We start from the raw sequence: 26,407 nt of genomic DNA, 5'->3' as shown, positions 1-26,407 counted from the left end.
CGTTCAGCTGTCGCGTCGACTCGTCGAAAAAAGTCTTTCTTCTCACCGATAGTCACGACGGACTCGACGGACGGCAATCTGCCGAGAAAGTATAAAGTGAAGGAATAATTAGAAGATTTAGATTACACTGGTCAACATGTTTTTTTCCCAAAGAACATTTATACTGATTTTTATAGATTTTTTTGTGCTGAATACGAATCCGTAAACAGTTTTTTGCCATCGCCCTCAGTTTCCGAGAAATTTGATTAAAAAAAAATGCAAATTTTCGAATATGAACATTTTCTGTGTTCAAACATTAATAGCTATTCAGTTGATCGTTGCATCAAATTATTCTGTAAACTCTCTCGGATAAAATGGTCTACGTTGTTATCGCATTATTAACATTTAAACATGTTTAAACAACGATTAAAGGGAAAAGGTCACCCGAAATGCACCAATTTTTACATATATTTTTCAATTTATTTCAAAAAGTAAGGGTGCAGGACATAATCTGACTACGTCAGCAGATACAGTAAACATTTTTCTTCCGGAAAGCATAAACAGAAATGGTAAGACACGTTTTGTGTTCAATACAGAAGCTAAATAGTTTAGTAAAATCTGCGACGCTGGCAGTGGTACTCAAAGGCGGCAAGCGCAGGCGTTCGACTGTCGTTCGGCTGCCGCCATCATTCGAAAGATTATAATCGTTGTGACTGTATCAAAAATGTAAAAGAGTTCATTTTATATACAATATTTATTATTTAACGCATTGTCATTACGTATTCATCGATGTTTCTTCTTCAAACTGCATAAACTTGATATATTTTCGTGAACACTGCATTTAGGGTTTTGTCCCACGCTTCAGTTACTTCCGGAGTGAATTGTTTTCTCAATGCTTGATGAAGAACTTCCAGTATTACATCCTTCAAATTCTAGAAACCAAATATGTTCATGGACTGTAGTTCGGAAAATTATCGGCCGGTGAAACTCTTTAATCATGTTAGCAGTGGACTACTTTCATATAGTATAGTATATTATAGTATAATTCCAAATTGAGTATAATCCCGTCGAAGTATTAAATAAAAAACAATACATAAAATACGCCGGTACATTGCATTTTATTTAAAAAAGTGACTTAGGTAATATTACTTCTATCGGTAATTATTTACTTCAACGATTCCCCGCCGATTTTTATGACCTTGAAATATGTTGTCAAGGTCATCATTTTGAACAATTTTTCCTATACATGGTACCACTGCTCGGTCTTAGTTTCCGTGATATACATATATGGAAATGCATTTTTTACTACGTCGGCGCACCGTGTTCATTGTACACCGGTTGTAGACGGACGGGTAATATAATCGAGGCGCTGGGTGATTCTACGTGATACAATAAATCGAAAATATAGAATAACATTTTTTCACCTGAGGCTTAATTTTCAACAAAATCGAATTTTAAGATTCATCTGTAATGCACATATTCGTGCTGGTAATACGTAAGTGGAAACGGAATGTAATGGACAGACGCGCTGCGATTGGTAGCTAACGTTACCACGGGAACTTGGCCGGCAGACTCGCGCTCTGATTGGTCGGGGTTTTTTGTTAATATCTCGTTAACAAAGCCTCGGATAACATTTTTGCTAAGGAAAAACTTGTTTCAAATCGCCTCACGAGTCTCCCATTTCCGGGTTCTCTAACATTTTTCTTACACCCTGTATATTTTACAATAGCACTCGAATTCGTCAAATGATTGAAATACCTGAAATTCCACTTTTCTTTGACCGCGTTTTTTATGCCTCTCAGCTAAGCCGATCAGACTTGCCTCCATTAATCCTGGGTCGTGCAAGGAATCGATGACATTACTTAAGGCCGTAATTACGCTGGTGCAATGAGCCTGAAACCTTTTATTGTTTGGCAGTTCGTTTAATGGAATATCCTTGAATGCGCTGAACTGTCGCTGTGTTTCTGGGTATTTGTTAAAAAATCTGCAATGTATTGTATGACAATTGAAATTCTTCACATATTGATCCTAAAACAAACGACGTATAAACGGTTTGTCGTTTTGCTGATTCTAGAAACACATTTTTATACAAAATATTTTTTGTAAGTAACCTTAGGATCGAGAAATTCTCTGCACTTTCTACTTCTGTAAAAACTTTGAAGACCTTATATTAGATAGTAAGATATCATTGTAACGCGAGCCACGGGATATAATGTATGCAGAACAAGACGTCGAAACAATGACATTCATATCTTTGTATTCCCGCAGTGCATCGAGCGGTAAACTAACCAGAATTAATTCATTGCGGAATTAAATCATTAGAATTACATTCATTCCTCGACTTACACGGTCCCCTTCTTACGCGGTCAGAAAATCTATTTTCTGTTGTATTTATTGCAATTACACAGAAATTAATTGAAAACTCATACTTGATTTTGCTTATTACGTAATTCTAACATTATTTCGCTTGACTCGTGCAAAATTGATCAAATACTGGTGCCACGTATGTAGATCATTTTTCTTCGAATATTTATAAATTTGATGTTCTGCATTTTCTTACGCACGTTTCGTATTAATGGTAACAATATTAGTGTGGAATAAATATACTTGTACCCAGATAGCACATGATGTCTTAAAGACGTCCTTTTTACGGCTATTTTGGGTCTAAGGCTTCTTTAAGCCGTCTACAAGTTATTGGGCGTCTTGTGCTATCTGGGTAGTGTACACGGGATTTTTCTTTTACATAGTTTTGCTTGCTGCTTTGTAAAATAAAACACGTGGAACGTACAAGGTCAATGTCCTTAATTCTAATCATGTAAGAGTTCTGTTGTCGCAGAAATCGATGTGTATTATTTATTTATGCAACAATCGACAGAAAAACTTATTAAATATAAAATTTAAACCTCCCTTTATAATTTAATTTACATAAAAATATTTTTAAAAACATTTTAGCTTAATAACAGTTAATGTAATATGAAATACAAAATATCCCTATTATATAATTTGGCTAACAATATTAAAGATTCCGTAATTTTTTTTTAGAAAAAACGCAGCGTCCACCTGTAACTCACATTTCATTACGACGGACGCACTTATTAAATTTATTTTTATTAAAATCCTGCCCTCTGTGGAACAGAGGGCTGTAGCATTTTATACGGAAATACTGAACGAATTTAAATAATTTTTTGCACAACTAATATATTATTTAACTTTTTACATTAAATAAAAAATATACGTACTGAGCAGAAATAGTGACATGATTAGAAATAGGGACATTGACCTTATAGTTCGCTTAAATCGAGGATCGGGTGTAGTTTCTGTAACGACTGTCAAAAGCAGATTACGAATATAGGCACTTACGCGGTCATCACGGCAATTCCGGAGCCCACTTCGTCCTTTCTAACCACAGCCCACGTGTTTTGAACTAATCTCTTCTGTTTCTCCGTTAAACCCGTCGCTTGGTCGATTCTATTGTCGTTGGAGGAAATCCCGAATAAACGAAGGAACGTTTCCATTGTTCGCGATGAACTGTCCAAATATCCTTCGCAAATGGAAATCACCAAATTTCATTCAGTCAAAAGGAAATTTCGCGAGGTTTAAGGTGGTTCGTGCCAAATTCGAAAGACTAGATAATTAAATAAAGTTCATACAGATTGTTTATTAAATTTTGAGACTAGGTCGTCGATGAAATAAATAAGAAAAAGCTTGTCAATAATTCAGTTTTTAACACAGTTGTTATGGCAGTTTCTACTACAACCATTTATTTTCACAGGAACTGGAACTGTTAACCAAAAACTAGGTACTGAAAGTATAAATCCTGGTAATGAATTAAATTTTGTACCATGCCGAATATTCTAGGAAGATATTTGACAGTAAAGTCCAGGATGTGTCTGTAGTTGGATGGTTATTGGAACTATGTTGACGTAGGGTCATGCCCGCGAAATTCAAATAAATATAAAACATGTTTTACTTATTTTCTATTTTAGTGAATTCTAATTTTCGAAATTATAATGCACGAGTATATAATTAACTTTACACATAAGAATATTAAATATTGACCAAGAATATATAATATAAGATACCATATATATTATACCAGAAACGAACACAGTGGAATCATACGACTAAGCAAAATATATTTTTTATTTATAATATAATGAAGGATGATCATTGGAAATGTCATTGAAATTCATAGATATAATTTTTATATTCTATTAAAATGTATTAGTGGGTGTTTAATATCAATTAGTAATATGATGCTTTATTAACTAAAGAGTCAGGTATGAACCACCTTAAACGCATGGACAGAACCCACCACAGAATTGTCCCGGATAAAACGAATAATATGATGGTAGTTGGACCGTTAAATAGACAGATCTGTCTGGATCAGATCATGACCACCAGTTATGAGGGAGCATGCAGTCGATTCAAGTTATTACAATTACCGTAATTCAGTGTGATATGTCACGTGCCACGTACCGTCACGTCGTTTCAATTCACTCAATCACAGAGACGGTTGGACGGTGACTACCTCGTTCTTCGAGCTCGACTAACCGCCACGGTCTATCTAATGCTGTTTTACATCTACCCCCTCCGCTGTATCGACGTTATTAATGCCACACATTTAAACGATTAAACAGGTAAGTTTCTTTTCACCGATCATCACTAGTTAAATCGGTTAATCGAATAAAATTCTTGACACTTTGATCGTTGAATTCCATGTTCTCCGAAACGCTAATCGTATTTAATGATTCGATCCGCCTCACAGTGGTACAGAACGCCGATTTAGGAGTTCAGAAGAAAATTTTTTATTTTATTTGTAAAGAAAAGTATTATTAGAAATTACTTATTAATTTTGTATTCTTTTAATAAATATGGATATTAAATACATGCTTACCAAGTTTGGTTTTGAAATTCCCATTTTTACACCCAAATTAAGTTCCTGAACTTCTAAATCGGCGTTCTGTACCACAAGCTCGACGACCGTTTCATTTGGAGTCTGAACACTTATTATCTATGGGTCGCTTAAAGCTATATTTATTTTGTCTGTCCCGACACGGATCGGTACAAAGAAAAAAACAAATAGAGAATGAAAATTTGAACTTTTACAATATTTTTCAATATACTTTCATGAAAGTGTCGGGAATGAATTGGGAAGATTTTCCTGATAAAAATAAGCCCAAACTCGACACTCTTTAGAGTATTTTCAGTACAGTGGTCACTTACTATATTGCCACTGAACATGTTGCCACTCGAGGCACTTCCCCTTCACACGTACTTTCAAGCACAGAAATTCGCATATCGACTTGCTCTTCAAACGGATATATCGTGCCCGGTTGACCAATACGATACTACTCTTATCATGTCTATCTTATTCTGCAAACTTATTAAAGTGTCCTTCAAACAATGATTATTTTCAGTGAAGTAAATCGTAAGCATTGTCGTTTCCTCTCTACTTTTTATGACCTTCAATGACCTTATGTACTAGGTCGTTGAACTCGTTTTAAACTCCTCTATCAATCTACGGAAACAAAAACATACCGATCCATTTAAAAAAATGGAGGTGACCTTGAAATATCCAAAGTACCTCCACCTGTAAAAAAAACTATTAGCGCCATCGGGTGGCTCTCTTCGTACTATGCAATTTTGGTTAAACAAATATTTCTATGAACCTTATAGTTTTAAAGATATTTGAAATGGTAAGTCTTTGGCCCACCCTGTATAATTCCCTCGTAGTGTGGCAATGCCTTCACGAATGGAATAAAAGCTACCTGTAAATGAAAGAAGATATCGTTCGTGGTTTATTAGACCCAGATAGCACACGACGTCTAATGATGCCTTGAATACGGCTTCAAGGCGCCTTAGACCTAAAATAGTCGTAAAATGTACGTGTTTAAGACGTTATGTGCTATCTGGGGAAGAACATTGTACACCGTATAATTATGTATATTACGAGACGATATCAACATGAAAATAACGAAAATTAAGTGTTTTTACGAACATACAATGAAGCCTTTTGTGACTATCCTGTTATTTGCAATATAACGTGCAATGATTATATAGACACTTCTCTATGACAAAAGCATATAGATGTGCACCTGACAGGTGACAAACTTGCGACATTGATTCATACTCTTCGTATGAAATTCACGTACAAATTGGAAACAGGATATGTAGACAACCTTGACTTTATACATTGTATTTGAAATTAAATGTATTTCGTTAATCAAAGAAATATAATTACTCAGTTCATTATCGGGGCGTTCTGTTCCTTCTTATATTATAATTGTTATGAAAAGAAAATGAACCTGTTGAAATCATATTAGATTCATCGAAGTAATATTTTTTACAGAAAATACACGACAGCAACGAAATGACCGAGCCAGGTAAAACAGATGTTGTAACAGATGTAACTACAATAAATGATCAGAAAGATCACGCAGATTCTACAGAAGATACTACCAAGGATACTAAACTCTACCCACAATTAATTGCTTGTGTAATAGGTAAATTTTTCTCATCAATTTTATCACTGACAATACATAGTGTACCTACTATCCTACATTTTATGCATGTTTCATGTTTTGTAATTTGAAAAAAATGGATAAAAAAATAATCTTCACCAATCAATATGTATTACACGTATTACATAATATGTATGTAATACATTATAGTATTATATTGTACATTACATTATAGTATCATATTAGTATTGCAATATTACATATATTATAATGTTACATATTACTAGAATACAATACTAAAATATAGGTACACCGACGTGCAAACACAGCTTCCGCTGGGAGAAAAAGTGACGTCGGTAAAGGGACGCATACCACTTAGTAAATGTAATTCAAATATTGAAATAAATGTTAAACTGAATGTTAATTTCGCATGAATTTCAGTAACTTCCGAAACCAAGTAGTAGGAGACCCACGTTACTTTTCCTCTAGCAGAAGCCGAGCTTGCACGTCAGTGTATGTACACCCACAAGCAAACTCCGCTTCCGCTAGGGGAAAAAGTAGCGTAGAAGAAAAGTCTTCTACCACTTGGTAAATTTATTCCAGGTAGTGAAATAAATGTTAAATTGAATGTTAATTTGGCATACATTCCAATAATTCCAAATACCAAATGGTATGAGGCCCTTACTCTTACACCATTTTTTTCCCTATTGGAAGCCGAGTTGGCTCGTGAGGGTACACTGACTGCTATGGTAGCCGCGACATATAGATTTTTTCACACCCTCTACAAGCAACTTGTAAAAAAAATGGTAATTACAGTGAACTCTAACTATATTGCCACGGTCGGGGTTGTCGGGGAGTAAAATGGCAATGTGTTCAGAGCCCCCTCCATGCTAAGTTCTATTGTCATACCCTCGGTGTCAGCGCCTGCGCAAAAGCTGGGTCGTACTGGTGCGCCGGCGTGCGCAACGTGGTGGGAGAGCTAAAGTCGTGTTGAGGGAAAGTCCCTCGCGTGGTAATATGTTCAGTAGCAATATAGTTAGAGTCCACTGTACTGAAAAAAAGACAGTTTGCTGAATTCGACGACCTTGGAGTACGTTGTCAAGACCATCATTCTGAACAACTTGTCTCTACACATATTACAACCGCCCGGTTTTAGTTTCAGAGATATTCAAGAGAAAATATTGACATTTTCACTTTGATGTGAATTGGAGACCTCTTAGTTTTGCATTAGGTTTATCTACAGGATTACCTTTAAATCACCTAACTGTTGAATAGAAGTGAGTGGGAAAATCTAGTCTTAACCAATACTATGTGTTCCGACCCATGGCAAAGTAACATACATACATACAATAATATATTTTTAAACAATTGTATGTACACTATTGTGTAACCAACTTTATATCACTTTTTTCCTTTGAACTGTCTTTAATCAAGGTCTGAATCATTGTACTCATCGAAGTTGGTTAAAACAGTTATTGTATGTGTTTCCATGTATACTTATTCCCGAGTTGGTTAAAGACAGTTCAAGAGACGAAGTAATTCAGAGTTGATTAAAGATAGATGATTTGTTTGTTGAAAAATATTAGCTCAAACCAACCGTTGGTTATTATTTTGTTGTAATCCGTTGACTGGTTGTTCTATTAATCGTAATTTTATATTTATTACATGTAGTAAGAACTTGATACGAGCTTGGACATATAAACGAAATACGTTTAACGCACAATAAATATTTCTAAAGTTGGTTCTTTATTCTACATTAAACTCGTGATTAACCACTGCTCTTTGGTAAATTATTGCCGAGGAGCTCGTTGGAAAGATGGTGTGATGGTGTGTGGTAATATGTGTTTTAAACGATTAACACAACTTAGTAACACACTTTGACTTTAATATAAACTTACCAATGTGATGTATGTGTGTATTGGTTGTATTCTGACTGATCGATGTGTTTTTGTTGACGGTTGAATGTATTCTGGTGAATGCATGAATTTATAGATGCTTACTGAAACGGGTCGACTCGTGATTGGTGAAAAATGCTGAATTTTTGTTGGTATAGGTGGTTCAAGAGGTGGTAGTATGAGTTGGAAGAAATGGGGTTTGGTGTATGTATTGTTTCTTGAATTCCTGGAAGTCAGCGCCGAAATATAAGAAACGATCTTAAGGACCGCGAATGTATTGCACGTGATGTGTAGCTGTTCAGGAATCCCTGTTTATGACGATTTGGTGACCGCGATAAGCGTTACGACCAACGCCTACCTGCGTTGGGTCGCAACTCGGAGAATAATGCTTGTTTAACACAGAAATGCGTGTACGATATAGGTTCGGTAGTTTAAAAACGGGGGAGGGGGGTATCTTGAGTCTACCGATCAGTAAGGGATTCGACATTGGAGGAGAAATTCGAGGATGAGTAATAAGTAGACTGCGGATTTTATGCATTTATAACCTATAGGGCTCTGTGAAATACAATAAAAGACAAAACTTTCATTGGATCCAACGAGTTTTCTATTTAATTTGAACCCAATAAGATACTTACGAGAAAAACTAAATTCCTACATTTGCTCTTATTTTTATAAATTACTTTAGAAACTGTCATAGTGGGATAGTTGTCTACTTACCCGGTAGAAGATGTCAATAACTTGTGACGGTGGTATTTGATTCGAATCCACTTGTATCGTATTAACCCTGATTATTCGATAAAATTCGCAGGAAATGTAAATATCTTCTTACGAATATAATCGAGTAGGGAAGGTAATACCGACCCTGCCATGCCGACCGATCCCGCCCATGCTCCTCCCCAGAAGGGCATCGACGCCCCCCCCCCCTCCCCCATGGGACGGAGTTTAACCGTCCCACCTTTTCCATTCGATAGCATCGAGGGGTCACCTCTCGACACTGTCTTCCTCTTTTGGACTGTCCGCGCAGGGGTGGCACCCTGAGCGTCATTCCTCAGTCCGGACGCCCTGCGGGCAACGCGAGGGGTCACCGCGGCTATGACCCCGTGAACTCGCGCGCCCGCGGGGCGACTACTACTTCGATCTTACCCCAACTGTTTGAGGTTCTTGTACCCACAAAGGAATATACAATAAACATGGATAATATGAACCGTGTATTTGATAGAAACTAAGATGAAATTTGTCGCTCCTAAAGAAACTACATAAAATAAACTAAGAGAATTGTGAATCACATACATTCTGTGTAACATGAACCATTTCTAGCATGGAGTTAGTATTCGACGTTAAAGCTTCTTTTTTACAAGTTAATTTCAGAAGGGACAGCCGGAAACATAATAGGCAAGGTCTTCATAGATGGCAGCAACACATACAGGCAATCCGCGGGTAGTCGCACTGCAGAAGACAAGAGAGTGTTTTACAATATCCAGACTCGCACGCCCTCGGCATCGTGGCCAAGTGGCCCCCGAGTGGTGTGCAGAAAAATGATATTTAGTATATAGAGTAATCAGGGTTAATGCGATACAAGTGAATTCGAATCAAATACCGCCGTCATAAGTTCCTGACATCTTCTACCGGGTAAGTAGATAGCTTAATTCTACTTACAAGACTCCTCTCGATTATCGTACGGCTTGTTCTACACGATTATTGTCCAGGCATTATCTCCACAACAGGAGAGGGGGGGGGGCTTCGAGCAAAAAACGAATTTACGAGGGACTGAAGCATATCTCCCTATAAGATTATTGTCCCGACCCGGACCCCAGTTCAGGACGATAATCGAGAGGAGACTGTACTTTTCCTGTACGTCGTTGAGTCTTTAGCGTGACTGTACGCTCCTTACCAGCCCTGCCCCGCTGACAGTCCGTGCCATGCGGATTACCATCATTTAGGGATACTTTTAAACGCTTATAACTAACAAACGAAGCATTTGTCGCAATTTCGTTATTTTTTATTTTCGTCTTATTTTACCTCCAAGAATCACCTATTAAATTTTTCCCCACTAATGGTTGAACACCTTACCCAGATAGCACATGACGCCCAATGATGCCTTGAGGACGGCTTAAAGGCGCCTTAAACCTACAATAGCCGTAAAGTAGACGTCTTCAAGGCGTCATGCGCTATCTGGTTGTATGTATATGTTACACTAATAAGGTGTAATAATAATACTACAAATTAGTGCATACGATGTCATGAGGCCCCCGAGTTCGACGGACTCACGCACACGCCACGCACAGACGCGTACCGGTACAGGGGCACATTTTCATGCTCATCACTCATTCTTTTACGATATCAAGTACTACTTTATATTCGAGCTGCTTGCTCACTGCTAAAATGAATGCTAATAGATTTCGTCTTTTCACTCCGTAATCGAAGCAGGAGAGTAAGGAGTGAAGTAACTCAAGACTTCAAGACGACTGCCAACGTTCAACTGTTTATAAACACGGATCTAACTGGCCTCTGAGTTCGCCCGGCGAGTGTTAACCTCGAAAATTTTATCCCTCTATCTTATGTCTATCAAAAGTTCTATAATTCTGACACAAAACTGAGTACAGTGAACTCTAACTATATTGCCACTAAACATATCGCCACGCGAGACACATTCCCATCATACGTACTTTCAAGCATACAAATTCGCTCTCCCACCACGTTGCGTAAGCCGGCGCACCAGCACGATCCACCTTTTGCGCAGGCGCCGAGGCTATGACGATAGAACTTAGCATGGAGGGGGCTCTGAACTCATTGCCATTTTACTCCCCTACAGCTCCGACCATGGCAACACAGGGTGTAACAAAAATGTTAGAAACCTGGAAATGAGAGACGCGTGAGGTGATTTGATGCAAGTTTTTCCTTAGCAAAAATGTTATCCGAAGCTTTGTTAACGAGATATTAACGAAAAACCCCGACCAATCAGAGCGCGAGTTTGTTGGCCGAGTTCCTGCAGTAACGTTAGCTACGCGCTGCGATTGGTAGCCAACGTTACCGCGGGAACGCGACCAACAAACTTGCGCTCTGATTAGTCGGGGTTTTTCGTTAATATCTCGTTAACAAAGCTTCCGATAACATTTTTTCTAAGGAAAAACTTATTTCAAATCACCTCACGAGTCTTCCATTTCCGGGTCCTCCAACATTTTCGTTACTCCCTATATAGTTAGAGTCCACTGTAGTTCGTTCCATTGTGCAATAGAATATCCACGAATTATAAAAATGAATTTTAAAGATGACGATCACAAAATGCGGGCATATTTCGTCAAAGTTTTACAGACTTGTACCAGGCGTCATATTTATAAAACCGAAATATCTATAATATTTCTGTATTGCAAAAATAACTCTTCGTATGAAACAAAAAGTAGTTAAAGAATAATTCTTTCTCCTCAAAATTAAACAAGAATCAAGTTCGTATTTTTAATAGTTGCGGAGATAACGATTCTTTTGTGAAGGTGGTTTTTATAGAAATTGGTAAATATCACAAACTTTGGGAGTCTGTATCATTGTAGCAATTTCGCAGCAGAAATGTTTGTTTGTTATGCCTGTTGAATCATGTGTGTTAAATTCTGAATCAGAATAACCGCCTTATTTTTTTTAATACTAAAATTTCAAAAAACCCAAAAAAAATAAGAATCAATTGCTTTTAGGACAATAACTTTTCTTATTTCTTTTCAAATTGCTTCATATCATAGTTCCCTACCTTTTTTCTTTTAATATTGAAATAGACATTAACTTAAAAATAATATTTTTACTTATAGTTAATCTAACAATACTCTCTTCCGGATTGAGCTACGCCTGGCCATCGATTAGTTTACTCAGCTATCAAAAGAGGTCTTCGGATTTTCATTTAACTTCTAGCGAAGAATCGTGGGTGGTCAGTGCATTACCTATAGGATCCTGCTTCGGACCAATTGTATCTGCTTTGCTAGTAGATCGAATCGGCAGAAAATGGTATCTCTACCTAACTTCTATACCATTCCTTGCCAGTTGGATACTCATTTACTACGCCAAAAGTTGGGTGTATTTGTTTGCGGCGCGATTTTTATGTGGTTTTCCGATTGGATCTTATTTCGCTGTGGTTCCGCTATATCTTGGTGAACTCGTCGAGACAAGGATTAGAGGGGCTGCTAGCATGACGATGGGTTTATTACTTAATCTAGGACACATGATCGTTTATGGAATTGGTTCATTTGCAGACATGCAGGTAATTTTTATGGATTTATAATTAATGTAAAGTAAATGTTTACTAGTCACTTTATTCATTCATCATTCTCCTTGGTATGCGCTTAAATGTAGTGATATTTTTCTGATAAAAATGGTGTAGCTTGCTCGCAATAAATTTGTGATTTGTTGATGCTTGTTTCAAAAATTAATATCACGGTGCTCAGTGAAAAATGTATGATTGAAGTTTGCGATTTTATATAATTTAAATAATTGTGATGTAAATGTATGTGTGCATACTTTCGATTTCCACAACCGTGCCTTCCCCTTGTTGCATTCACCTACAATAAATTTCACTCCATCATTGCATTCTTTCTCTAAAGTATCATTCGTATTCTTCGTAGCTTAGCTATTCAGTATTAACACCCAGTGGTAATACAGGGTGTAACAAAAATGTTGGAGGACCCGGAAATGGAAGACTGGTGAGATGATTGGTCAGGGTTTTTCGTTAATATCTCGTTAACGAAGCCTCGGATAACATTTTTGCTAAGGAAAAACTTGTTTCAAGTCACCTCACGAGTTTCCCATTTCCGGGTCCTCCAATATTTTTGTTACGCCCTGTAGAAAAGAAAGCAGCTTTCCTGCTATTTTCCCTCATTTAATACTATTATAGGTTACCCTAAAATTCTGAATTACTGTTGCAGTTGGTTGCAATCATTTGTGCGGTGCCAACAGTCCTCTTCATTTTATTATTACCTTGGATACCGGAATCGCCCTACTATTATTTGAAGAAGGGTAACGAGAAAGAGGCCGAACTGTCTTTAATATGGCTAAGGGGAACAACGAACAACAAGAAGGAAATGAAAGAAATAGACGAGTTTATAAACCACGAAAAGCACGGTGACTTAAAAGACCTGTTCACAATACCTGTGCACCGAAAAGCACTTCTTCTCTTGCTATTACTGTTGGCGGGTCAACAATTTTCTGGAATGATAGCTATCCAATCGTTTTCCGGGATTCTAATCACGAATATGAATTTACAGCTTAATACCTATATGGTCCTTCTTATCCTGGGTGCAATAAGCGCACTATCTATTGGGGTAGCCGCATTTATAATTGACAGAATTGGTAGAAAACCTCTTTTCCTGGTGTCAACGTATATTGTTGCCATATGCGTTTGTATTTTAGGAACGTATTTTCTTCTTGATAAAAGAGGATTCAAAGTTCAACAGTTCTCTGCGATACCACTAGTCGCTATCATAGTTTATTACATTGCTCTTTCTCTCGGTTTAACAAGCATCCCATCAGTAGTCTCTTCGGAAATCTTTCCAATGAGCGTGAGAAGTTGGGCAACTGCTGTCGCAAACATGTATGGAGCCGTGCTTGCAGTCATTGTAGCGAAATGTTATCAAATTGTGAGCGACGCGTGGGGCAATGAAACAATTTTCTACATTTTTGGTGGTATCGAGATTGTAATAGCAACTACTGCAATCTTTATTATGCCAGAAACATCGCGTAAATCATTCATGGCAATACAAGAGATGTTGAACGGAAAAACGTGTAACGCGACAAAGAAAGAGGAGTTGAGCGAAGCTCATGTAGCTTGATAGTTCATTAATTTAAGATTCGCTGCTGGTTTATGGTAAACTAATGTCACAGAGCTAATTAATATATATTATTGTTTTGAATATGATTCCAAATGTAATATATGTACAGATATAGGTATCAATCATTATTATTAACATTACGATGATTACGAGTAAAATAAATGTAAACATTCCGTAATACTTACTTCGCCTTCATTGTTAAGACTAAGAAATGTAGTGGTCATGGTATCGGCTGTGAATAACTTCTTACCCTTCATAACGATATATTTTGACGGTGCGTGTGTAACATCAATATCTAATGACCATACCAATACAGTTGCACCTACATCTATGTATTATAGTATAGTAGATACATGCAGCTGCAACTGTATTGGTATGGTCATTATACTATACATATGTGACAAAATGATGAATACATTTTTATTTATTGTGAACATAGCAATTATATTGATCTGACATATTGTACATTAATTAACTTATATTTTGTTTAACATTTGTAAGAACTGAAATGTAACCCTGTTCAGATGTTGATTACTCAAAATTGATCAGTGATTCTGAGGTTTCTGTGTGTTATGGATGTTCTCGGAATTCGTCAGAAATACAAACAAGAAATACAAACCTGCCTCTGTTTCTCTGTAATGGGGCAGCGAAAATTTAGAGTTTCGGTAACTTATAGAACAGATTACTTATATTTTCACCTTCTTTCAATTTTAATAAACAAATTTTATTACTTTATTATCTTCTGAACATGTTTTACAACATTAAATTTTACTATTACTGATTTATGAAACGAAATTATGTATTGATACACAAATTGGATTATTTTACTATCTTGTGAGTAATGTAACAATCGTTTTGTAATTCATCAATCATCGCTTTGAGATGGGTGCCTTTATTGCTTCTGTGGAAGCAGGAGATGCATCAGCCAACATCATACCACAATGGAAAAGGTGTTCTATTTCTGATGAACAACAATCAAAGAACTTTCTTTATACAATATCAGAAAACGACAGTTTCATAAGTTCGTTGAATCACAATAAAAATGATTACAATGGAGCGTTACTGGTGGAAAACAGTCTATTCAATGAGATTAGTGACGCTGTGATTCATGACAACTGCCAGTTCCCTTATTACAGGTCACTTAAGTTTTTACTTAATTTTAGGCATTTATACATGAAATTAATACTACATTTGTGTAGTAAAATATATTAGTATGTACTTTACATAATATTGCATAAAAATTTTGCTTGCAGGACACTTATTTAGCATATTGATATATGAAATTGTTATTATACTAACACTTTACATAATATTATGCAATATTTTACACAAAATTTTTCATAGGATTATTTTTTACTTTATTAGTATTGGAAGCTAACACTGTACTTGCAGTATTGATAAAATTATTTATATAAATATATTAAAATTATTGATATAAAATGTTTTATAGGAGCAGCAAATGCAGTGACCAATATTTAGATGCAGTTTTGGTCAAGGATGTAGGTGTATCGTGCATGCTTCTGAATCAGAATGAACATGATATGTATATTTCAGAAGCAAAAAATTATTTACATAAGCAACTCAGAAAAGAGTACACTGACTTAGCTAATATCACAAATAAAATAACTACCTACACAAAAGACATTCTTAATCATTTATCAAAGAAACACCAGAAAAAACAGCACCTCCAAAATTCGGTACTTACCTAATACTTATAAGATTTTGCTTTGTAATGTGTAATTATTTATTTACCTTTCTCCTTGTTTTTATGTGATAAATATTTTTATATTAATGTTTCTACAAAATGAAGGTAATACAATTGCTAAACTGTGGATTACCTTCAACAAAAATGTAATAAATGTTCTAAATTATGTTTCATGCAATGAAATCTTCAAGAGAAAGAATAAATTTCTGATTAACATTTGCCTCTGTAAATTACACTAGACAAATGTTACTTTACACAAAAGTCTGCACACTAACAATTAGTATATAAATTTGAAGATAATTACACTATAAAAATATATTTAATTATGTAACTTACTTATGTTTTGTAATATCTAATCATTGAATTTTTATATAAAACATATTTTTGCAAAAATTAGTGAATTTAATAATATAATTTACAAATTTTATTTTACACTGTAGGTTTCTTCGACTCATGCAATAGCATCTCAGTATCTGGACAATAAAGGTAATCTCTGCTTAAAGTTGAGATTATTGAACAATACTAAAGTACAATGTTGTGATCGACAAATTTTCTCAGAATCCTATAATACAAATAAAAATGATACAGAGGAACCATATAATAAGAATTGTAATTTCTGCAGTTATTTGATAACAAATCAAAATTAATATTTGCTTTTGTTTATCTATTAATCTTATCAATTATCATACACAATAGCATAACAATAGTTAGTAAGTATTAATTAATTAGAGAGATCAATAGATGAAAAAACCATTCACTTTTAACAATTTAGAATTTAAATCTGAAAGAGGTATTAATTAAAGCAATAATTATTCATAATTACTACTGACTAATTATTAATAACAATTGTTGATACATGTAAATATAGAGTAATATTAATATTTTGTGTAAAAGTCTAGAATGTTCTACTCATTTAATAAAGAAAATATTCTAAACATTTAATTAATTAATGTTAACAGTAAAAGAACAGATTGTCTGCCAAAATGAAAGATCGTACCAAGAAGATAAAAATAAAAAAGAAGAAAAAGAAACTCAGACAACATTCTTCAATGAAGGTGTACAAACTAGTATGTCAAGCTTAAATACCAATAAAAATATAAAAAAATGTGATTCCGTCACGTTAACAGATTGGAAGGAAATTTCAAAATCAAGACGACCTAAAAAGTAATATACCGTTTGTCATTATGAATGAATCACATGAACAGGTTTTTCTTTTTGTTATCTACAAGTACTTTAAACATTTTCTATTTATTTTTCTAAAATTTACATTCTAATTTGCAGATTGAAAGAAAAGACACAATTTTTAACTACAAGAGAATAAATAATGCGTAAAATGCAAAATTTTATACTATTTACCCAGTCAACCAGACCTGCAAAGCCAAATATTGTCCAATGCCTGTTATAAAGTTATGGCTACAAAGCCTACAAGTTTGATGCAAGATTTGCTACAAATAACTTGCGCGCACATTGGCAGCAATATATGTGAACATATGCAACAAATTGGCTCGCGCAGACACTGTTCCGTTTTTGCTCTCAATTTGACACAGGTTATGTTGCAAGACTTGCTGCCAATGTATTTTACCATTTTTATAAGCTGACGTTGCCTCCAAAACTCAAGTCAAATGCGGAAAGAGATGACTATGATTGTTTAGACAACTTTTATTATTATTGGTGGCAATTTGCTTAAAACTTGTATATAACTGGTTACCATGGTGCCAGTGTTATTATAACTTTTGTTTTGGAATGTACTTAAACATAAATGGTATTTATTGTAATAACATATAGTTCTGTTTCAATAATTTGATTATATCGCTTGATTGTACATATATGTACACACACTAAGCTTGAAATACATGTTATTATTTATTTACAACATACGTATATGCATATAAAATACTTTTTTTTTACAGTAGTGAGAACTTCTGCCTTCAGTAAAAATTAAAACAATGACTGAAAAACAAGGCAAATTATGGAACAATGTTAAAATAGACAATAATGTTTACATGATCTCAGTTGCATGGAAGAATGACTCGATTGAAGTTTTTTTGACTAATTTTATTGAAATATGGATGGAAATATTGACAACTGAAATTATTATGAAAAGATGCAAGGTAACTAATCATACATTACTACTTGATACAATATTTAACAATTATAGTACATATTTTGTTAAAATATTTTCTTTCTTTATATCAGGAAATGAATCCACTTTTAAGTGATAATGCTTTGAATTATAAAGATATTGTGATGAATATCTTGAGTAATATACCAGAACACATTGACAAAGTGTCTGTTGAGCAAATAAAGCTACGTACGAAGATAGAAGGTGGCTCACTAAGATTTTCCTTGAATTTATCAAAAGGAACGTGTCAGGATTTCTGGGAAATTATAACTAAACCTCTGTGTGTATCCTCAATGGAAATGATTCGTCAGCAGAAAATTCTTGTTGATTTAATTAAAAAGAAAGATGAAGAAATTGCTGAATACAGAGCAGAAGGTGTTGAGTTAATAAGAAGTATGTATTCCTTGATGACATAAGTGTCTTCACTCTCCTAAATTTAGGGAATACCATGACAGAACCATTTAGAGAGGAACAACTCAAAACAGTGATTCCAGTTTTCAATTTGATTGAATGTACGAATATGTTTCAGAAAATAGAAAATTTGTACAATAAACCTGAATTAAGTGAAAATAGTGAAACATGTATAAAACCCACAAGGTACTGTATTTCAAACCAAGTTCGAAGTTATGAAATTAATGAGTTTATAAGAATTATAATTTGTATTACAGCAGCAAGAATATTCAAATGGAGAAAACAGAGGAGAGCATAACTATTCTTTCTGACAGTAACACTCTTGAGTTTAAGAAAGATACGCAAGAAAAATTTGGTGGCATAAAATTAAGAAAAAGAAGTCACAAAGAAACGAAGGCCATACGTTTGGTGCCGCGATCTGTAAAAAAATTGAAACCCATAAATGAATTTATATCGTAAAACTGTATAAAAGGTGATAATTTGATTGTGGTAGTCTAATTGTAATCGACAATTTGTTAAAGAATTTAATACAGATATTCTAAACAATAAACGTTATAATTTCAACAATTATTTTGTAACTGAAAAGACAATAAGTATTTATTCTCCTCGCCTATTAATCGTGTTAATCAATAATTAGTAATTTCTAGATAAATGTCGACATTTCGATGAATTATTATTGATTAATTACCGATAACTAATCAATAAGTTCATTATGATATTCTGATAAAACATCTGTAATTATTTTCTCGAATTGCACGTTTCCCCAAAATATTCTGCATGCCGTACAGAGAAAAAAAGTTTCCAAAATAACCAGATCAAGTAAATAATAGCATCAATTAGTCTTTAAAATATATAATAAAATATTAGAAGAATAACTAATTAGTAGGCAAATAGAAATTTATATGGCTCATGTTACGCAGACTAAAGACAAAATTCAATTGAGTCAGAAATTTACTGTTTAATCTTTTGCTAAAACATTAAACTTCTCTTTAGAGTCTCTCACTTTCGCTGATGTCAGGTAACAAAACACCGCATGAATGGAATAAACTACATTTTACGTAATCATTTCTCATAGTTAATTAACGAAAAATTGTTGAAAAAGAATTAGTTAAAAGAGAATGAAAAAATAAAAGTAAGTTGGGCTCGTCCGGGATTTGAACCCGGGACCTCTCGCACCCTAAGCGAGAATCATACCCCTAGACCAACGAGCCACATTAAAACTTTCTTTTTCACATGTAGTATTTTCTATATACTTATAATAACTAAGCTGTCAACACAAAAAATTATCACTTTTATTATTTTGCGATAATTCCTCGTTGTATGTGGAATATGGCGGAACGAAGGCAACAAGACTTCAACAGAAGTGCTTTGACGGTTCGATGTGGACGGGTAATTAAAAGAATTCACAAAAATTGTTGGATTTCAGTGATTTTGGCTATGGCACGTGTTTAGGCATGGTATACAGGGCAACGAGCTGAAAAAATTCCCGGGGGCCTCGTAGGTGTTGTTGGTTACGACTGTACGAGTTTAGATCTTTCTTACAATGAACTGACCTCCATCGCCGCTATCAAAGACTTCGAAAGACTGCAGGAACTGATATTGGACAATAATAAACTTAGAGATCTGAAAACGCTGCCTCAAATGTCAACACTGACCACTCTTAGCCTAAACAACAACGAGGTTTGTTTTGTTTTTTTTCTTTATTGACACGTTCTAGCCTCCTAGTCAGCTAAACCTGCAAAGTCAAATTTGGTCCAATGTCTGTTATTAAGTTATGTCTACAAGTTTGATGCAAAAATTTGCTTATCAACAACTTGTGCGCACATGGGTAGCAACATATACATATAGGCAGCAGCAACATAAGCAGCAAATTTACTCGCGCAGACTCTTCTGTCTTTGCCCCCAATTTCACACAGGTTATGTTGCAAGACTTGCTGCCAATTTGCTTTACCATTTTTTTATTTATTTGCTGGCAATTTGCTTGAAACTTGTACATAACTGGCCAACAGGGCTATTAAGTTTTCTGGAAATAAGAATGTTATTCGGATTGCTTTTTTAATTGTTCACAATTATAACTTTCCAATGAGTATAAGCAATTTATTAATAAGTTTGTGGACATCGTTCATTCTAAGGAGCTTATTCTCTACTTCCCGTAAAAAAAAGAGGTTAAAAATCTTTTTTAGACAATTATAAGCATTATAAAGGCTACCACAAACCAACGCGAAATATTCGTAGAGGCAGCGAATATTTCGTGGCAATAGATTTTTTATAGATAAATTTATCAGGAAATTTTTCGCGTTAGTGTGAACAGTCCCATAAGACGCCATGCATTTTAAACTGTTGTGAATCTATCGCCGCGAAATATTCGCTGCCGCTGCGAATATTTTCCGTTGGTTTGTGGGAGCCTTAATACGTTGAACACATGGAAATATAGAAAAAAACAGAAAACGGCATACAAGATCAGGTTCAGTTACACGATCACCTACATAGCAATTTGACGGCAGAATAACGTCAGACTAACAGCAGGGACGAGCAGGTCTAACGCTAGAACCATAGTCATCTGTCGCAACAATAGGCATAAAATATAACGTCAAGTCTGTTGACTTGTAGTAGATTCGCAGCAGAAACAGAGCAGGTCTGCAATATAACGTAGCAGTAGAAATCGAGCAGGCCATGTGTATAACGTGACTACAGATTAACGTCAGACACAGAGCAGATCTTACGATGTAACCTAGCGGTTTCTGTCATTTCATCCTATTAAATTAGATAGGCGAAATTAAATACTTTTTATGGTAATGGTTTACAATTCGGTCGATATCTCTGATCTCTTCACACTTTAATATGTTGAAACAGGCTTTCTAAAGAGGTAAAATATCATTTTAAAAAATGTCGCGAACAATTATAAGTATTTCCCTGATAATGAGTTATGTCCAAGTTTCGAGCAAATTGCCAGCAATAAATGACAAAAGTCGTCTAAAAAACCATACCCATCTGTTTCCGCATTTGACATGGGTTTTAAAGACAACGCCAGCTGACAAAATGGTAAAGCAAATTGGCAGAAAGTCTTGTAACATAACCTGTGTCAAATTGGGGCAAAAACAGAACAGACTTTGCGCGAGCCAATTTGCTGCCAATGTGCGCGCAAGTTGTTCATAACAAATCTTGCATCAAACTTGTAGCCATAACGTAGGCATTGGTTTGTTGTGACACCATCAAATCGTCAGAGTTTAACATCACGATTCCGTGTTGAAACAGTGGCTATGAACGCATATCCGGATACTCAGATCCGGATTTGGATTCGGATTTCGAGTTATAAGGAGTAATTCGAGTACCCGGATATCCGTATAGTAAGAGCTCTAATTCACACCATAATTATTATTCAATCATTAACTAATTTATGCGTCTGTGGTGACAAAATTGTTTAGATATCTGATATAGATGGTGTATTGAAGAAAATACAAGAGTGTTGTCCGAATGTGATTTATGTGAGTCTGCTGGGCAACCCAGGATGTCCCGACCAACTGACCAATCCGTCCACGGACGAAGAGGACTATAATCGTTACAGGCTCTACGCGATACACATGTTACCTCCAAGTCTTCAGTTTCTCGATTCCCGGTCAGTGACACGACAAGAAAAAATCAATGCTGAGATCCGTGGCAGATATTCAAGAACCGTGAAACTAGTCTCGGAGGTGTCATCGAAATTCATTTCGAATCCGATCGACGAATTTGACGATATTTTCTTCAATATCCACTACACTCCTTTGCCAACGTCGATTCGGGACCCCCACGATCATAAAGGTAAAATTTTGAATTGTATTCTGCATCGGGTCAAGTCGGCAAATGATGTAAAATCAATGAGTAATACTACAAAATTCGTAAGTCTAACACTAATTGTGTTCTAATGATACTAAATTAATGAATTCGTTTGGACTTACAATCACCTTCAAGCCAGTAAAATACATACCTGGTATTCCGTTTAATTATGGTGGAATATCTCACAAGGGATTGAAGCTATAAAAAAATGTTCTTATAAAAGTTGTTTGGTATAAAGGGGCAGATTATGTAGTATTAATGGTATTTTTGTAGGTGGAGTGTTCAGGGAGATTTTAAGGTGAAGTTAGTTTTTTAAAATGGTATTTTTTGTTTCGTAATGTTATAGCGAGGTTTGAGACAAATCTTAACGACCTGCTATTGGATGTCGTTCTTTGTAGAAAGTCATAAATCAGGGCGATCGAAGTCACGACAGTCAGAAGGTGCCGATTAGTTAAATCTTGAGTGACTCTACTACCTTCTCGTGCCAGACTATTGGATCACCCTTTGACTAAATGCTCCTCGTATGGAAACAATGCTAATGCTGTACCAAATATGAAAAATTGCAAATTAATGATCGACTTCAATATTCGCTATCCACTATTTAACCTTTAATAATAAGAATTTATTAATAATTCCTTTATGTACATTCATGAGCACATTCGGCTTCCGCTACAGAAAACATAAGCCATGGGGGAGGGCCTTTTACTACTTGGTTTCAGGTGTTACTGAAACTTATACTAAATAAACATGTCTTTTTCAGTTTGACAAGTGTTTCAGTAATTGAAATAAGTTTACCAAGTGGTGGGAGGCCCTGAGCTGGCAGATGGTTTCAGCAGAGTTGAACGAACGAACAAAAAGGTAAGATGGACAACGAACATATTGTAAAAATGTTAGAAGGTGTACCTGATAAGGGAAGGTTCCGAACCCGAAAATTATTGGAGCAATTTTCTTTTCGTGCCCGTTTTCATTCTGAAGGGGTAAAATCAGTTCTTAGAGTGTTTGCGTTTCTTCGTTTTTAACAAAATTCGATTTTCGTTTTTCGAATTTTGTAACGGTACGAGGTAGAGCAAAACTGTAAATATATAAATGATTCAATTTTGCATAATCTATTACGCGTTAAAGAAATTTTTTACAAAGATTACAAACGTGTATTATTAGGAGTGGTAGCCAGATTGAAGGATAAGATACATAAAGGAATTACTAATAAATTCATGTTATTGGAAGTGGATAGTGCACATTGAAATCGATCATTAATTTTTAATTTTTCATGTTTGTTATAGCATTAGCATTTTTTTAATCCCTTGCGAGATATTCAATCGTACTCACTAAAACGCCACCTTGTATTTCTCATTCGCTCTTAGTAGAAACAACATCATGTTATTGTAACACAAACACTTGATAAGTGGATCCTGTTGATATTGAACAGAAAGTCTTTCTCTAGTAGAAAAAATAGAAATTTTAATTCGAATCTGTAGTAGAATTTCTTCATTGATGTTGAATTGAAATTTAGATGAAATTGAAATTAAATAGATTATATTACATATAATAGATATATTTTTTCCGACTCCTTTCATTCCACAGCACAACACGTGTACTCTAGGTACAGGTTGACTCAATGAACATACAATGGTTCTATTGGCAGAGCCACCCTTTATGATAGAAATTAGTTATTAAACTGGCAGAAGCTCACCTCAATTATAAATTGATTCCAAATAAGTCCGTTTATGTAATGGCAGTTACTTTACATTTCAGGAGCCTTTGGAAAATGTAAATACCGATATTCTGGGAAGAATTCTGAAGGGAATCGATTTATCTCAAACAATGATCTTTGAATACAGACTGAGTGAGCCAAGGTTCTTTGCAGAAGTAAGTTTACGGACATGTTTTTTACTGACAAGAACAGAGTTAGATTCGTGGTGTGAGTTGTATATGAAATGGTGCATAAATATTTTCAAAATAGAGGTCCCGTCTATGTGTCTGACCAAATTCGGGCGGGATCAGACGTAATCTCGATACTTCCGTAGTGTTTAAGCTGCTTCAAAGATATAGCGTTAACCATAAACCTGACCGATCTTAAAGTTTATGTGTTTCGGTAGCCTAATCCTGTCACTCGATACCCTTGAAAGCTTACGAAAACGTAAATTTCTTCCAAATATTCCAGTCTTTTTCGTTTTATTCCTTGGAACTCCATAGCTGAAAGTGGCGTACGACCCTGAGTGCGGTGGGACACAATGAGCCTCGGATGATCGAGTACTAATGGTTTAAGAGTCGGCCACGTTTATGGCTAACGGTATATCTTTGAAGCAGCTAGACCCATCACTAGAGCTGACTCAGATTACAACCTTGAGTGGACAATCCATCTTCGTGTCGGCTAGAGAGGGAGACATAGCCAGCTCTCTCTTTCACTCCCTTTCTTCTGCTTTCCCTCTCTAGCTGGCTCTCAAACCGATCACGTCCGATTTTTTCTGTTCCGGCTCAAAACTCGGGTTCCTGCGACTCGGATCCGCACATCCCTACTATTCACGCATTTATTTGAAATATCTTTGTACAGTACATATGTTTGTGTATATATGATATGTATATGTATGAAATAAAGCATGTTTTCAAGATGCTTAAACGTATAAAATTTTTATTACCATGTACATTGAAGAGTGTAAGTAGACTCCTTCCTATTATTAACTTGTGTTATTAATTTACTAAATTGGTCCTTAACGTAGATAGTCTAGCAATGATATTCCCCACACATAACAAACTCAGCTCCCAATAACCGCAGTGTACAGACATAACCTCTTGAACACATGTTTCGAAATTCCGTACGGAAATCTGTACACTTTCGTGAAAGGCAGTTTATAGTTCCGATTGTTGACCCTGTATTTAAGGTAAGTCTTACGTATTAATTCTACAACAAAATATATTCAGTTCTGATAACCGAAGACTCGACGACTCTTAAGATTTGTGTAAGTACAAATACCGAATTGGAGGGTCAAATTTCAAATAGTTTCCTGCTTAATGTACATTAGTTATGAATGTATACTTTCCAGCACTTAAAAGAGTATACTTAAACTCGTAAACTTATACATTTGGTTGTAAAATCTTGAAACGTTGCGAAAATGGAATTTGCAACATGGCTGAGATACATTTTTCAGAAGTGAAATTTCACGGTGCCAATTGTAATTTGTTACACTGTGGCTTCTGCGAATAAAAGCAGCCCTCGTACCTCACGAGCCACGAAAGTTGCAAATAAGAGTGGGACATTGAATTAGTGTAAGGTTTGTAATGCTGTTCTTACTCTACCTTAAGACCATTGCTAATGAGGACTGACATGTCTGGTTTGGCTATTGTTCGCTAAAGAGCATGGCATGCAAATTGTAAGTAAAAAAAGTATCTTCGTTACTTCTTTATGTTCTGTAACCAAATTTACTGGATTGTACGGCTTAAGTATACTCCTTTCAATGCTACAAAATTAATTTTTCGATGCGGTTTAGTTTCACTAGAAGAAAATTGATTCATTTCGATAGTATTCGAACAGTCGAAATTTGTGAATGTATCTATTCTATTCTATCTATTCCGATGCCAACAAAAGCTTATCCATGATTTATTATATCGCGTTAATCCTACATAAACGTACAAATTAATCAATTATTATTACTGGAAACCGGTTGTATTTAATCTCGTAAATACACCATTCCACGGATCTGACAATGTTCGATGTGAAAAATCGCTTAGTGTATTGTAGACACAGGAAGTATCTTTCTGTCCAAGAAAGGAAAGTGTCTACGATGGTCGTTATGTTTCGAATGGAAACTTCTCCAAATTTTATTGTCTCTTATTACTGAAACTTTGAAGAAGTTAAAATTCAAAAGAAGTACTAATTACAGTGGTGCTCACGTAAGCGTCCGCATTTCTGCTCACTTTAGCGCGTGTTTCTATCAGCACTACTTCCTGAAACTGAGCTCACGGAACATGTATGTTGCACAACCACAGACGAGGTATAGGAGTAGACACTTCATCCAATGCATTTTTTCGCCCCATTTCCATTTTTGTGTCACTACCCACCGCAATTTCACCGTTCTCATAACGCAGAGGTCGTTAAAATCACAAGCCTTTTAAGGTGTCGGTACTATAGTTTAGGTGAGCCCCCAATTCCCATAAGATGAAATGTCTACTCCTATACCTCGTCTGTAACACAATCTACCGATTGGTGTACTCAT

The 26,407-nt window shown here is 35.4% G+C and overlaps 4 protein-coding genes and 1 non-coding gene across 5 annotated transcripts; 3 read left to right on the top strand and 2 right to left on the bottom strand.

Moving 5' to 3' along the window:
• Nucleotides 1-779: 779 nt before the first annotated feature.
• Nucleotides 780-3,515, bottom strand: LOC107189880 (globin). Its single transcript, XM_015578562.1, has 3 exons — nucleotides 3,340-3,515; nucleotides 1,738-1,963; nucleotides 780-911 (listed from the first exon to the last, which is right to left on the bottom strand). Exons 1-3 carry the CDS (start codon nucleotides 3,492-3,494, stop codon nucleotides 780-782), a joined length of 513 nt encoding a protein of 170 aa, XP_015434048.1. The 5' UTR covers nucleotides 3,495-3,515.
• Nucleotides 3,516-6,352: 2,837 nt separating this feature from the next.
• Nucleotides 6,353-14,142, top strand: LOC107189869 (facilitated trehalose transporter Tret1-like). Its single transcript, XM_015578551.1, has 3 exons — nucleotides 6,353-6,485; nucleotides 12,133-12,578; nucleotides 13,240-14,142. Exons 1-3 carry the CDS (start codon nucleotides 6,353-6,355, stop codon nucleotides 14,140-14,142), a joined length of 1,482 nt encoding a protein of 493 aa, XP_015434037.1.
• Nucleotides 14,143-17,835: 3,693 nt separating this feature from the next.
• Nucleotides 17,836-18,839, top strand: LOC107189859 (non-homologous end-joining factor 1-like). Its single transcript, XM_015578540.1, has 4 exons — nucleotides 17,836-17,958; nucleotides 18,044-18,362; nucleotides 18,410-18,566; nucleotides 18,638-18,839. Exons 1-4 carry the CDS (start codon nucleotides 17,851-17,853, stop codon nucleotides 18,837-18,839), a joined length of 786 nt encoding a protein of 261 aa, XP_015434026.1. The 5' UTR covers nucleotides 17,836-17,850.
• Nucleotides 18,840-19,519: 680 nt separating this feature from the next.
• On the bottom strand, nucleotides 19,520-19,591 carry Trnap-agg. Its single transcript has one exon. It is a non-coding gene; the product is annotated as a tRNA-Pro (tRNA).
• Nucleotides 19,592-19,700: 109 nt separating this feature from the next.
• On the top strand, nucleotides 19,701-24,386 carry LOC107190532 (leucine-rich repeat-containing protein C10orf11-like). Its single transcript, XM_015579345.1, has 5 exons — nucleotides 19,701-19,769; nucleotides 19,833-20,060; nucleotides 21,806-22,181; nucleotides 23,949-24,062; nucleotides 24,358-24,386. Exons 1-4 carry the CDS (start codon nucleotides 19,701-19,703, stop codon nucleotides 24,026-24,028), a joined length of 753 nt encoding a protein of 250 aa, XP_015434831.1. The 3' UTR covers nucleotides 24,029-24,062; nucleotides 24,358-24,386.
• Nucleotides 24,387-26,407: the final 2,021 nt, after the last annotated feature.

This window comes from Dufourea novaeangliae, unplaced genomic scaffold (assembly GCF_001272555.1).
Source record: "Dufourea novaeangliae isolate 0120121106 unplaced genomic scaffold, ASM127255v1 scaffold11, whole genome shotgun sequence".
In the NCBI taxonomy this organism is placed as follows: Eukaryota; Metazoa; Arthropoda; class Insecta; order Hymenoptera; family Halictidae; genus Dufourea; species Dufourea novaeangliae.
The sequence above is the reverse complement of the archived record's forward strand: the minus strand, read 5'-3'. Positions and strand labels throughout refer to the sequence as shown.